This window comes from Euphorbia lathyris, chromosome 5 (assembly GCF_963576675.1).
Source record: "Euphorbia lathyris chromosome 5, ddEupLath1.1, whole genome shotgun sequence".
Classification (NCBI taxonomy): Eukaryota; Viridiplantae; Streptophyta; class Magnoliopsida; order Malpighiales; family Euphorbiaceae; genus Euphorbia; species Euphorbia lathyris.
This window is the reverse complement of record NC_088914.1, coordinates 8840648-8853275: the sequence shown is the minus strand read 5'-3', so window position 1 is coordinate 8853275 and position 12628 is coordinate 8840648. Positions and strand designations below refer to the sequence as shown.

General features: G+C 33.5%; 1 protein-coding gene across 1 annotated transcript; it reads right to left on the bottom strand.

Annotated features, from left to right (window-relative positions):
- Positions 1 to 1461: 1461 nt before the first annotated feature.
- Positions 1462 to 5202, bottom strand: LOC136231258 (proteasome subunit beta type-5). Its single transcript, XM_066020584.1, has 8 exons — positions 5045 to 5202; positions 4590 to 4703; positions 4368 to 4497; positions 4145 to 4251; positions 3528 to 3662; positions 3343 to 3446; positions 2367 to 2467; positions 1462 to 1789 (listed from the first exon to the last, which is right to left on the bottom strand). Exons 2-8 carry the CDS (start codon positions 4698 to 4700, stop codon positions 1662 to 1664), a joined length of 816 nt encoding a protein of 271 aa, XP_065876656.1. The 5' UTR covers positions 4701 to 4703; positions 5045 to 5202; the 3' UTR covers positions 1462 to 1661.
- Positions 5203 to 12628: the final 7426 nt, after the last annotated feature.

The window sequence follows — 12628 nt, the reverse complement described above, 5'->3', positions numbered from 1 at the left end:
CAAAACTGATTTTTTTTTTTTTTTTTAGAATCCGCCTGTTTTATGCCTAGGCGGATGAATCTCCTACCCTCCTTCCTGGTAGCTGGAGATTCATCCGCAGGCATAAAAAAAATTTATAAAAAATCATCAATTTTTTTGTGACGAAAAATATAAAATCGTCCAATTTTTTATGACGAAAAATGTAAAATTGTACATTTTTTTGTGACAAAAATACAAAATCGTCACAAAAAAATATACATTATTTTCATGATTTCTTTAATGAAAAACATAAAATTTAATGTTTGACTCGTAATCATCTATTTTCAGGATTCTCGGATTGTCACGCATCAATTATTTTCATAATTTCAATTATTGTTGTTCGGGTTGTGATTTTGGAGAGAAAATTTTCAAATGAAAACGGTATTTAGCAATTCACTAAATATTTTAAAGTAATTAATGTTTAGAAGATTTAATATGATAATTAAAACGGACAAACCACCTTTTTCAAGTTTTTAGTAACATAATGTCAAAACTAATCTTACTTGAAAACGTCAAGATTTATGATATGTTAGAACCAAATCTACTTCACCGAAAAGTTGGGATCACATTTGACCCTCGTCCCAAATTATAAATTAACAAAATATAAATAAAATATTCTGCAAACCAACCGTTCATAATTTTAACCAAAACAAAAATCAAACCTTTTTTATAGGAAAAATGCAAGAAAATAAAATAAAAAATACTTGCAATAAATAGTTGATCTTGATGGATTTCATTTTTTCTATTCATTTTTTATTTCTATCCTTGTTAGCTGGTAACAAGTGGAGGAATTCCCATTTCGTCCCATATTCGTCACAGACAATTTTTTTAAAATCTCATTCTCATCCTAAACTCTTTTATATCTGCAAAACTCATTTTCATTCCCATCCCTTATCTCTACACTATATTTTCCACTATTTAATCCATTCTCACTGGTAACTATACGGGTCTGGTTGTATATACCTAACTAAGAAATGATAAATTACCTAAACAATGACGGAATCAGCCATAAACGTCGGGTTTGTCAAAGGGTGAAAAAGATACAAAGTCTCTTATCTACTAGAAGTGCAATCAAAACCCCGCAAATAAAGATGGAAAGATCGGCAAGGTTAAAACCACCACTATAAAGGATGGTTCCCGAAAACCGAAGATGCGCTAACACCCATGTGTCTCCTGCCTCCGTCTCTGGACCCAAGTAATAATCTCGTTTCTTTAATTCCATTACATGGGCCCAAAATTGCTCCACGTAATTGCTCCAACTTAGAAACTTTAAAGACAAAATTTTACTTTTTTTTTTTTTTACGTTAGATTAGGAGCAAATTTACACCTTGTTCCTAATTATATAATCACTAATAGCCTGCAAAAGGTCTAACATATTCTCCTAACAAAGATTAAGAACAAATTCCAACTAGAAATATAGGTAAAATATTGAAAAAACCAGCAAGAAATAAAGTGTTGAAATCCACTATAACTGTTTAAAAAAGAAACAAACAGAATTACAAGATAGGACAATAATGACAAAAGTGTTCTCATGACAAAACCCATGACATGTTGTAGGTACCAGTTCCAGGTTTTAGTAGTTTCTAGTTCTATTGAAATACTATGATAAGGATAGAACTGTCCAATTGATGTACCTGAGTTTCTCATGCCCCTGTTACTTCAACCATTTCCTGTTCCACTGTACTGGGCGTAACTGGATAATATTTGTAGTGAAGTTCTCCAACATCATCACCAGTTAGCTTCTTCCATCCGTTTGGTCCGACATAATAAACTGATTGCATCAACAAATCGAAATTGATACTTGTTAACGAATGCAAACATGTCAAGTATAAAAGAGAAAAGTTCAAAGGGGAACAAAAAATCGCGCTTGGACATTTTGAAAACTGGATTTTTTGGGTAACAAAATGGTACATGTGGTTTTCGACGTTAGCGAAAAAAGGAATTTTTAGTATCACTATTGAATTTGATGACTTGGTGGAGGAGATTTTTGTCCAACCAATCTATGTGTTTCAATTCATTTAAGAAAAGAAAAGAAAAGAAATAGCACATATGAAGATAGATTCAAAATACTAGCCAAGATAAAGCCTACTGTCTGCTCTCAATTGGCAGAATTTTACAGTAAAAAATGGAAACCTAGGTAGAACAAAGCGATTGGTAAAAAATGTACCAACAAATCTGCTTTTTTCTAAAATCGGAAAAAGACAGGTACCATTTTGTCAACAAAAAAAAAATCACTCAAAGTGTGTGAAACAAGGATTTTTTTTTTTATCTTGTCACAAATACGAACACAAGAAATGCAGAGAAACACAAGTAGGTGATGACACTCAGAGAAAAACAAGAAAGTGTACCGCTAGCAACTCCACCACTGGCCCCATCTCGGAATGTAGCATGATAAATAGATCTTCTAGCCAACTCTCCAGCTTCTTCGATGGACATATCATACCGATACCTACAGCAAGTGTTTCGTTGTGTTAATAATAAACATTTGGGGTCTATCAAAATTCAAAAAACTTCAGCCCCACAAATAAAATCATGCTGTCACATTGTTTGATAAGACTAGGGCTGAGCAAAGCAAAGCAAGTGTTTCATTGTGTTAGTTAACATTTGGGGTCTAAAAATTCAAAAAACTTCAGCCCCACACACAAAATCATGCTGTCACACTGTTTGATAAGACTAGGGCTGACCACGGAATTGGAGGTTCTTAAACCGTAACTGAGTACCCAAAATAAAAAGATCCATAATTGAATTGAACTGGTAACTTTTTCTTTGGGACGGTGTACATTGACTTCCATTAATGACAAATCTAGAAGTTTTCAAATCTCCAAATTCAACCGCACAAATCTCACCCCTAGATAAGACAATATCTAGAGCAATGTAATCACAAAAATTAATGAAACATAAAATCTAATGTGGTAAGATCTCCATCTAGTTGTTGGACACATAGTAAAACTTGAAACAACAGTAGATGAACTAATTTCTCATGTTAACTTCATTTTCCACAAAAACCATACCACAACTGTGTCTCATCAACTTGCACATCTACTAAAGGCTTTCTTCCAATCCACTGAATATAAATTGAAAACTAGAAAAGGCCTCGAAGAAACTCAAAACCCTCTAATAGATTACGACACAAATTGCATTGCAATTTTCTCATCATTGTTGCACAAAATGGTTTGCATCAGGCATCTCAAAAACAATGCAGTATCATCTGATTGATCATTAAATTGGCAAGCAAGTATATGCTTGAAAATCGTAACAGAATATGGCTCAAACATTAATGAAACATGTGATAAAATCAAAGTTCTAAAGAGGAAAATTACTCACCCACTATCGAGAACACCATAAGCATATGGAGAACCAGAGCCAACAGAGAATCTATTTCCTTTCAGTCTTCCTCCTTCACTGTCAACATAATATAATCCAGGACCCTGTAACAGGCACAAGATTAGGCTTACGCAACTTAGAAACGGACAAACATGGAGAAGCATAGCAATGTCAATGGTCAATACCGTTTCATCCCATCCAGCAATCATGGTGCCAACAGAAAGCCCCATCCCACGGTAGGAGTACAATATGTTCGCCAAAAGCTTTGACGCTCCTGTTACTGAAATTCTGCGCTTGTTTGCCAATTCATGTAGCCGGCACTAAATCAAGCCAAACAATTTCCATCAGCACTTTTAGTCCAAATAAATATGAAAATATACTAAACGAGAATTAAAATGAAATAAGAAGAATTCCAATGGTGAGCCAGGTGAATTCATATTCAGTCCCATGAAAAAACAAATACCTCAGTCATAATACACTGGCAATAAAAGTATATTCTATCTTAAGTGATTAGGTGATGCTTATGATAAAATCCTTAAGGAAGTTTGACCCTAACTAGAGGCTAAATTATCTCAGGGGCAGCTATACTAATTAGAGTTTATAAGAGCATTATAGAAGCAGGCAAATGCAAAAGTCTCGTCAAGCTGTAGCCGAGTCACCAACACACATCAGCTGTTCAGTTAGAAACTTGTTTTATTGTGAAAACTAGCCTCCAACTACAGTTTATTGCTCCTTAACTTTCAAGAAAGTAGCCAACATTCACTAAAAATGCATAGGACAACATTTAATGAAAGTGTATTACCTTAATACCCAAATTTCTGTGCCAAAATTGGCAGTCAGCAGCTCCTCCAGCCATTGTACCAAGCATGTAAGGATTGATTTCAATGATCTTTTTCACCGATTGTGATGCTGACAAATCAGGAAAAAGGTTTGCAACATCATATCACCAAACAAAACAAGGTAATATAAACCAAATACCAGCACTCATACACCAAAAATAAACAAAAACAGCATGAACAACATACAGATATATCCTCCCATGCTAGCTCGAGAATCAGCAGCAACCATAATCCCATCCTTAAATATGAAAGCAAGTGTAGTTGTACCCTTTGCCGGCTTCACCATTTGTACAGCTTCCTTCTGGAAACCGTCAAACTGAAGTACAAAGAAAAATGAAAGTCAGCTCAAACAGAAACCAAATTGGTCTCCATAATTACAGTTGGCAAAGAAGACAAATTAAAGCGCACATCAGTAGTAACGGGAAGCTCAAAAGAAGGCGCCGTTGAAAACCCATCATCCAGCTCGCTGCTTGCTCCAAATGGAGTAACCGATTCAAAACGACTGGTGTCAAGCTTCATGATCTAAAACCAAATTCCAATAAGAAAATTAGCCCGAATAAACATAAACCATATTGTAAAACAACCTCGAAAACCACATTTCGTTAGGAGATTGAAACACAAACCAAGACGAACAAATATGTAATTGAAAAATAAAATTCCCAAATCACAATAAATTAACTAGAATACCCAACCCTTGTTTCGTTGCGGATGAAATTACTAACATGTATTATAAATCGACTTAATTCACTAAAAGTTCTCCAAAAAAAAAAATTCAAGGCAGTCAAATTGGGAATCCTGGATTACAAACCCTAGAAAATCGATCAATGCAGCAGTTAATCAAAGTAGCTTAGGATAGAACTCACCTTTAGACAAAGATTGTAAAGGGAAAATGTGAGCAGAGATCGAAAACTAAAAGCCGGTGTTTGATAATAATAATCGGAGAGGAAATTGCTTACTGAAGCTATATCGAACTTCAGAGAAGATTTCTTGTGCTCCGGGCAAGATCGTAACTACATGGGCCGCGTTTTGGGCTTTTGGCTTCCTTTTTGGGCTGAATATTACAAATATAAGAGCCCACTTGAAATTATATCGTTAAATTATAATTACAATCAAGAGCATTTTTATTCATTAACTGGATTACATTTACGTATGGACAAAATTCAGTCTTCTAAATCAAATTACAGCTTTGTAAAATGAATTTAAATATTAATTTAATTCATAAACTATCAAATTATTAAAAAAAGTTCACCATATGATTTATGGTTTCGAATTAGGAAGTTGTGTTTTAATAGAACTGTGTTTTTCGATATATAAATATTTTTTAAGATAAAATATTCGTAATTATAATTAGAATTTAACAATGTAATTTAAAATACTTTATTTTATAAACAAAACATACCACAACCATCTATTTGCAAATACGTGGGACTAAGAAATTCCTATCAAAACATTTTGAGATGAAAGATTTTGGTGATGCCTCTTTTAGGGATCCAAATACATCAAGATCTCTCTCAAGACATTCTTGGATTATCACAAAAGGGTTATATAGAAAAAGTACGTAAAAGATTTGTCAAGGAATGATGTAAACCGTGTAATACCCTTGTGGCTAAACGATACAAGTTTAGTCTCAAAGATTGTCCTAAGAATGATTTTGAAACTTAAGAAAATAGAAAAGTTTCTTTGTACATTTGTTCTAGGAAGTCTTATGTATGATCAAGTATATGTTCATAGTTGGAATGTCAAGCAGATATTTGAGCAATTCGGATTGAGATCATTAGAAAGCAGCCAAAAGGGTAATGCGCTACTTACAGAAAAAAAAAAAGGATTATATGCTCACATAAAAAAAATCAGATCAACTAGAGGTCATTGGGTTCGTTGATTATGATCATGTTGGATGTCAAAAATACTCCCAAACCTACTTTTGGTTACGTCTATCTATTGGCTGAAGGAGCTATTTGTTGGAAAAGTGCTAAGCAAAAGCTCATTACTTCCTCCACTATGGTAGTAGAATATATAGCGTGCTATGAGGCATCCGGTCATGCATTATGATTGCGAATTTTTGTCATTGGGCTGTGTATTGTGAATAGTATAGAAATACCACTTAAGATGTAATATGACAATAAATCGACAATCATATTTGCAAATAACAATCAAAGTTCTACCAGCAATAAGTATATAGATATCAAGTATTTAGCAGTTGGAGAAAGAATTCAGAATTGTCAATTGTCAATGGAGCACATTAGGAGTAGCTCCATATTGGCGGATCCTCTCATTAAAGGATTACCATCCAAGGTCTTTCATAAGCATACTGCCAGGGGCGGAGCCAGAGGGGGCGGGGAGGGTCGGCCGACCCTCCGGCTCCGCCGGAAAACCTCAGACAGGGGTTTTCCTCCAGGAGCCGCCATGGCTGGAGCCCCTCCGGCCATGGCAGCTGCTTCAATCACAGAAGATATACTGCAATTTTTGGGTAAGGGAAATCGACAAGAGAAAAACTATGGCTTCAATGGAGAGTAAGTTTTAGAGTTGAGAAGAAAAGAATAGGGAAGAAGAAGATAAGGATTCGATATTTTTTTAATGGGTAATTAATTTATTAGTCCCTATATTTTGACAAAACACACTGTTTAGTCCCTATATTTTCAAAAACACACGGTAAGGTCCCTAACCTTTTGCTCGATGAACTGTTTAGTCCCTAACGTTTCTCTCAATGAATTGTTTAGTCTCTAACGTTTTTCTCGGTCAACTGTTTAGTCCTTGTTGTTAAACTGTCATGAAGATTGTGTTAGTGAATTTGAAATTGACAACAGAAATAATTTGAAACATGCTTCAGAGGAAAAATAGCAACCATGATTCAAATACACATCTGCTATCTTTATCTTCAAAGAAAGGATCATCATGATTCAAATGCATATAAACTATCTAATATTAAAAATAAATAAATAAATTATAAATTGAAAGGATAGTTGAAAGCCTCAGACAGCCAGTTCTCATTCTACAATGTTGATCCAAGAGTTTGCAAAGATTTGAATATCCAAAGACCATCAAAGGTGCATTGATTAGGATCCCAGGGACCTTGTTGAACATCCCATGGCCATTTCAAGCAAAACAAAGGTTGTTTATAGGGGCGGAACCGGTCTTCATCTGTAGTTTTACACCAAAAAAGCAGCGCAGAATGAAATTTATCCACAGCAACTATTATGGCAATTCCCAAAAGTAGACAAGAATTTCAAACTTCATTCAAGGATATCAGAAAAAGCAGTGAAGTAAATTTGCATCACCCTGTCACTCTTCATCTTCTCCACATTTTCTTGTATCAGACAGATTTAACTTGTGGTTATACAGCTGAATTAAACAAGGACCTTCCTCGTGGCATTTTACATATTTTTCCAACCAAGAAACTCCTCTCTGAACATATGAACAGACTAACTATGTTTGAATTCAATTTCACTAGACAAACAGACGGAAGAACTAAACAGTTCACTGAGAAAAAGGTTAGGGACCTTACTATGTGTTTTTAAAAATATAGGGACTAAACAGTATGTTTTATCAAAATATAGGGACTAATAAATTAATTACCCTTTTTTAATTAATTCTCTGTTGTACTTTCCTTGTAACTTCAACATATTTACTTTTTACAGGAGAAATACAATTCCCAATAAGTTAAAATTTATTGTTTTTATTTTTTATCTTTTAACTTTAACTTGTTTGAAAATAAATCAACACTTAAAAAATGAGTTTTCAATACTAAAAGAAAATTAAAGGAAATTTATATAAAAATTGAGATTTAAAAATTATATCTACTTAATTGTAATTTAAATTACATCAAATTAAATCAATTATTCTTTTTAATATATTTTGGAATAAAGTGTAAAAATACTCTTAATGTTAATTGCCATGAGCAATTTTACCCCAACGTTTAAAATGATGCAATTTTATCCATAACGTTGGCAGTAAATAACAATTTTACCTCTAATATTAGGAAGTTGAGTCAATTTTAAACATTATTATAAAACATAGATATTTTATTCCTTATTCTGCACCAATTGCATATCATATCTTAAAAAAATCATATTTTCTATGATTTAATAATTGAATTGGAGATTAATATCTATAAGTTCGGTGAAATATTTTGAATTTTTTTGTCAAACTTGTATAATAGACATTATATTTTAAAAAAATTTTGATTTTTTTTTGTCCTACTCGTACAATAAACAACATTTTCGGCGAATTTTTTTTCCTACGTACACTAAAGCCCCTCCGAACATTCGGTGCTGGCTCCGCCACTGCATACTGCTCTACGGTATTATAATATTTGAGGAAATTAGTTTATGTTTTTTGTACTTGTATGTGATACATTATGTTTATTAAGTTAATAAAGTTTTTATTTATCTTCATTCTGATATGTTATTGTTTGATCTTCACTAAAGTAGGACCAGTTGGTAATAGGCATGTTAAGATCACAATACATGTGATTCCATGCTACACGTTCATACTTAATTTATATTATTTGGTTATGTTAATATATATGATCATTGTTGGCAATATCACGCTAAAAGTGAGTGATTCTGCTTTGGTTCTATGTTGGTGTGATTAATGGACGAGATTGTTGATATACATCTATAACAAATATGATAGCATATTTGATGTCATAAAGTTTTCATAATTTTTAGGGATATACATGTTTCTCCCAATTAAGATATTGTTGGATTAAAATCCAAAATGTGTGCTTTATGTGTATAATATTGTAAATTATGGGCTACCATAATTTTAGTTCGCTAAGTGGTCCAATTAGTTTATGGGACTAATATGTATATAAGCATATGGACTTAATTATATATAGATACATGGTTGTAATTATCTAATTTTATGATGGTCATAATAGTAATTACACTCATTATATTTTACTACAAATAAAAGGGTTATGGTCCCTAAAACAGACACGTTTTATAATTTGCATTCTCTCGGTCGAACTTGGAGATTCAAATTGTTTCTTGTCCTAAAAAACCAATCAATTTGATACGTTTTCGATTACTTTTAATCGATTGCAATATGGATTCTTGTACACTTATGTTAGGAAAGAAAAGGAAATATCTGATATTCTCATATATTCAGATTAAAGGTAAAATATGTACACTTTAGGTATTTATATACAAAAGGTAAAGTTAACTAATGCAGTAACAACTCATAACCTATTTACAACAACCTCTAACTAATTATGATGACTAAACATAGTGTCTATAGTACCTTAGGATGGAACTTCATCTTGCAATACTTGTATTTCAACACCCCCCCTACAAGATGAAGGCATTCTACTCTAACTATTCCCATTTTCACCATGGAAGGCAACATTTCACTGTGACTTAAACTCTTTGTAAAGATATCTGTCAACTGATATGAAGAATATACATGAGGAGTAATCAGAAAACCTGATGTGATATGATCACGCACGATATGGCAATCAATTTCCACGTGCTTTATTTTTTCATGGAAGACGGGGTTTTTGGCAATGGCGATGGCGGAAGTATTGTCACAATAGAGGGGAATGGGTTTAGGACTGGTCAACCCAAACTCTTCAAGCAAAAAATTAATCCATTTTACCTCACAACTGATTTGGGACATGCTTCGGTATTCTGCCTCGGTAGAGGACTTGCTCACTACATCTTGTTTTTTTGTCTTCCAAGAGATGAGAGAACGCCCCAAAAACACGCACTATCCTGTCAAGGATCGACGTGTTGCTTTGCACGTACCCCAGTCCGCATCACAATAGGCAGAGATTTGCAAATCATCTTGCAAAGGATAAAAAATACTGTAATCAATGGTGCCTTTTAGACACCGTAAAACATGATGAGCTGCCTGTAAATGGTGTTTGCCAGGATGTTGCATATACTGGCTTAATTGCTGACTGGCATAAGTGACATCAGGCCGTGTGAACCCGAGATAAAGGAGTATTCCAACAATCCGTCTGTAAGTTTCAGGCTGCGACAACAATTCACCTGGGTCAGTTAAAACTATCCCATGAGACATTGGACTAGCCACTGGATTAGCATTATCTAAACCAACATCTGATAGAATATCTTTGATATATTTAGTCTAAGAAAGAAGAGTTCCATCAGCAGATCTGGTAACTTCAATGCCCAAAAAATACTTGACGGCTCTGTTGAGCGATTTCCGCAAGTGCACGGTATACGCTTGTAGTAATAAAAGATATCGAACCCATAGGGAACGCTTTTTAACAAAAACTTATTTTAATTTAGTTTGATTTACTTTCAAGGTTTATAATATGTAAAATTGTTTAATTGGATTTGGTTTTGAAATTGATAGAATAAGAATTAGATTAGAATACGAAGAATGTTAGAAATCACTTCTGACTTAAAGATGAATTTACAAGACAGAAACGTTTAGCGCTTTTAGAAAAGTGAATAAATGTATTCGTTTGCATTAAGCAAAGAAAACAACTTTAAACTTTGTATAAATTATAAAAATGTAATAACGTAAATTCCTTCAATTAAAAGGCTTTGAACCGCAAGACAATCCTCCTACGGTCGGGTTAGATTGCTACCTTAACCAAATTAATACTTTTTCAAGATATCAATTTGTCTAAGTGTTCAACAAAGTTTCCTTGTAATGATTTTGAATTTAACTACGTTTTAATGAAAACACCAGAACTCACTTCGGATCATTTACCATAAGTGCTACATAAAAATCTATCGAATAGAATAAACTTTATTAGATGAAGTATGAATTTGATACAAGTTTACAGAGAACAAGAAGCATGGAAACTTTCGACGACTTTCAAGTGAACGGGTTGTCAATCCTTTCCTTGAACCTCGTTAGAGTTTGTCAAACTCAGGGGTGGATCCTCTACTTAATCTTCTCGCTGAATCTTCGGAATAGCGATTGGTCTATCGACTACCAAAATGTAAACTAATATGAACAAAACTAAACGCTACTGTGTTTGTAATTATTTGATAAACAATGTGTGTACATCATATTGCTTTTTACAAAATCGAAATCTAATCTCTGAATCGCTTGACTCAGAATTTATGCATTAATTCAGTACTTATCTTCTCTTCAATATATATCTCAACTCTGAAATCAACTCTTTATTTATAGGTGTTGAAGAGTAGGGTTTAAGGAACGTGTCTGCTGCGAAGAGGCGTTCTTATCCAATCGAACGGACGCGTTTCTTTGAAAACGAATGTGTACGAATAGCCTTCAGGGAATTCTGATCTTACCGAGAATAATTAATTCTCGGCCGAGAATGGGGGAGCAGTTTTTTGGCCTTTAAAAAAAAAGGAGAAAGCGTTGATCGACGCGTGTCGCGACCGAGAATGGAGGATTCTCGGTCGCGACACGGGGGTTTTTACTCCGTCTCTGACTTCGTCCCCGTCCTTGTTTCGGTGCGTTTGATTTTCATCGTCTTTGACTCCTTTTGTAGGGTTTTTCTTTTGTTTTTATCCTCTTTTCATTCCTATTTGGACTTTATCAAATATTCAGGTACCTTGCATAAAAGAAACATATTTGGAAGTAAAAGTATGCTAAATAGATATAAATAGTATGAATTCGTAGCAAAGCTAATGTATATATTAATGATATTTTAGGTATATTTTGGGCTTAACAAATCTCCACACTTAATCTTTTGCTAGTCCCGAGCAAAATTTACTGAATTTTATTCTTTAACTAATCTCTTTATGAAAATAAAACATATATCTTTATATTCCTTTTTGAATTAGTTAAGCTGGAAAGATTAACTTCGCATGACAAATTTATATGCAAAATATCAAACTAACTAGTATAAATACGATATATCATTCGTCTTATATTTTCAATTTTGAATTGAAGCATTCGGGACAATATAAGCACGCATGTTATTGAGTTTTTCGCCTCAAGGCATTTCAAAGCACAAAATTTCCTTTCCCAAAACCTAAACTATTACATGAGATGAATAAGTATTTAGGTTAATTATTTGCTTAGTTACGTCCGAGATAAGGGTGGTCTCAATCGTAACTTTATTTGCTTTGTGTTCGCTTAAGTGGTACTGACCATATCATGGGTGGACGCAATCGTTACTTTAAACTTAAACACGCTTAATTTTTTTGTTTAAACGTTCATTCCATACCTCGATTGTGATAAGGGTGGTCGCAATCGTGGCCAAAAGTAAACGGTACTTAATTTTCTTCCCTTTCGCACCTCGATTGTGATAAGGTTGGTCTCAATCGTGGCCAAAAGATAAGAATTCAACTAATTGATTAATTAATATGAATTTATGAAATTGTAACTTGGGAAAAAGAAAGATAGCACATTCATCATATATTGACTTAAAATTCAACATGTATTATGGTGAAAGTTTCCTTAAAAACTTCAATTGGTGTTAATGTAAGACAAAATCAAACTGAGCTAAAATTGTTAGTTTAATTTAATGCTTATAAACCTAATTGAAAATTTAAAAT

What these genes read in the sequence shown, in the direction of transcription:
- LOC136231258 (XM_066020584.1), bottom strand. Translation starts at nt 4,700, where the DNA reads ATGAAGCTTGACACCAGTCGTTTTGAATCGGTTACTCCATTTGGAGCA. An exon ending in TTGCTGGATGGGATGAAACG is followed by an intron (nt 3,447 to 3,527) that starts GTATTGACCATT and finishes TGCCTGTTACAG; the next exon opens with GGTCCTGGATTATATTATGT. An exon ending in TATGGTGTTCTCGATAGTGG is followed by an intron (nt 2,468 to 3,342) that starts GTGAGTAATTTT and finishes CACTTGCTGTAG; the next exon opens with GTATCGGTATGATATGTCCA.